Here is a 782-nt window from a genome sequence, read left to right on the forward strand (position 1 = left end):
CTACCGGCAGCGATGGCCGCCCACCAGGGCAGCCCCAGGTCCAGGTGCAGGAACTGCAGGAGGTTCTGCACGAAGCCCACGGGACTCAGCGCCCCCAGCCCCAAGTCCTCCAGCCGCACCTCTGCCTGCGGCGGCCCCACAACGGCCTCCACCAGGGGGCGCTGCTGCTCCATAAGTGGGCTCTCTTGCCCCATAAGCGGGCTCTGCTGCCCCATAAGTGGGGCCTCCTGCCCCATAAGTGGGGTCTGCGCCGTAAGTGGGGCCTCCTGCCCCATAGGTGGGTTCTGCTGCCCCATAAGCGGTTTCTGCCCCATAAGTGGGCTCTCCTGCCCCATAAGTGGGTTCTCTTGCCCCATAAGTGTCTTCTCCTGCCCCATAAATGGGCTCTCCGGCCCCATGGGGGACGTTGGGGTCACAGCGGCTGCCTGTGGGATGATAAAATTTATGGGGTCGGGATCCGGAAAGGGTCGTCTGCCCCATAGCTGCCCCATAACTGCACACACGGCCCCATAGCTGCCCCATAACCTCACATCACCCCATAGCTGCCCCATAGCCCCACACACGGCCCCACAGCCACCCTATATTAACCCCACGTCACCCCATAACCACCCCATATCGTCCCGTATTGCCTCCTATCGCCCCATAGCGGCACCGCGCCACCCTATAGCTGCCCCATATCGTTCTATATCGCCCGACACTGCCCCATATCACACCATGTCGGCCCATATCGGCCCCACAGCACCCCATAGCCGCCCCATATCACCCCACACCTCCCCATATCC

General features: G+C 62.9%; 1 protein-coding gene across 1 annotated transcript in view; it reads right to left on the minus strand.

Moving 5' to 3' along the window:
• Positions 1 to 782, minus strand: part of OXA1L (OXA1L mitochondrial inner membrane protein) — a 5,459-nt gene that overhangs the window by 3,967 nt on the left and 710 nt on the right. The window contains exon 3 of the mRNA XM_019611009.1: positions 9 to 425. Coding sequence (XP_019466554.1) covers positions 9 to 425 — 417 coding nt within the window. The remainder of the gene's footprint in view (positions 1 to 8; positions 426 to 782) is intronic.

Source organism: Meleagris gallopavo, unplaced genomic scaffold, assembly GCF_000146605.3.
Source record: "Meleagris gallopavo isolate NT-WF06-2002-E0010 breed Aviagen turkey brand Nicholas breeding stock unplaced genomic scaffold, Turkey_5.1 ChrUn_random_7180001850542, whole genome shotgun sequence".
Lineage (NCBI taxonomy): Eukaryota > Metazoa > Chordata > Aves > Galliformes > Phasianidae > Meleagris > Meleagris gallopavo.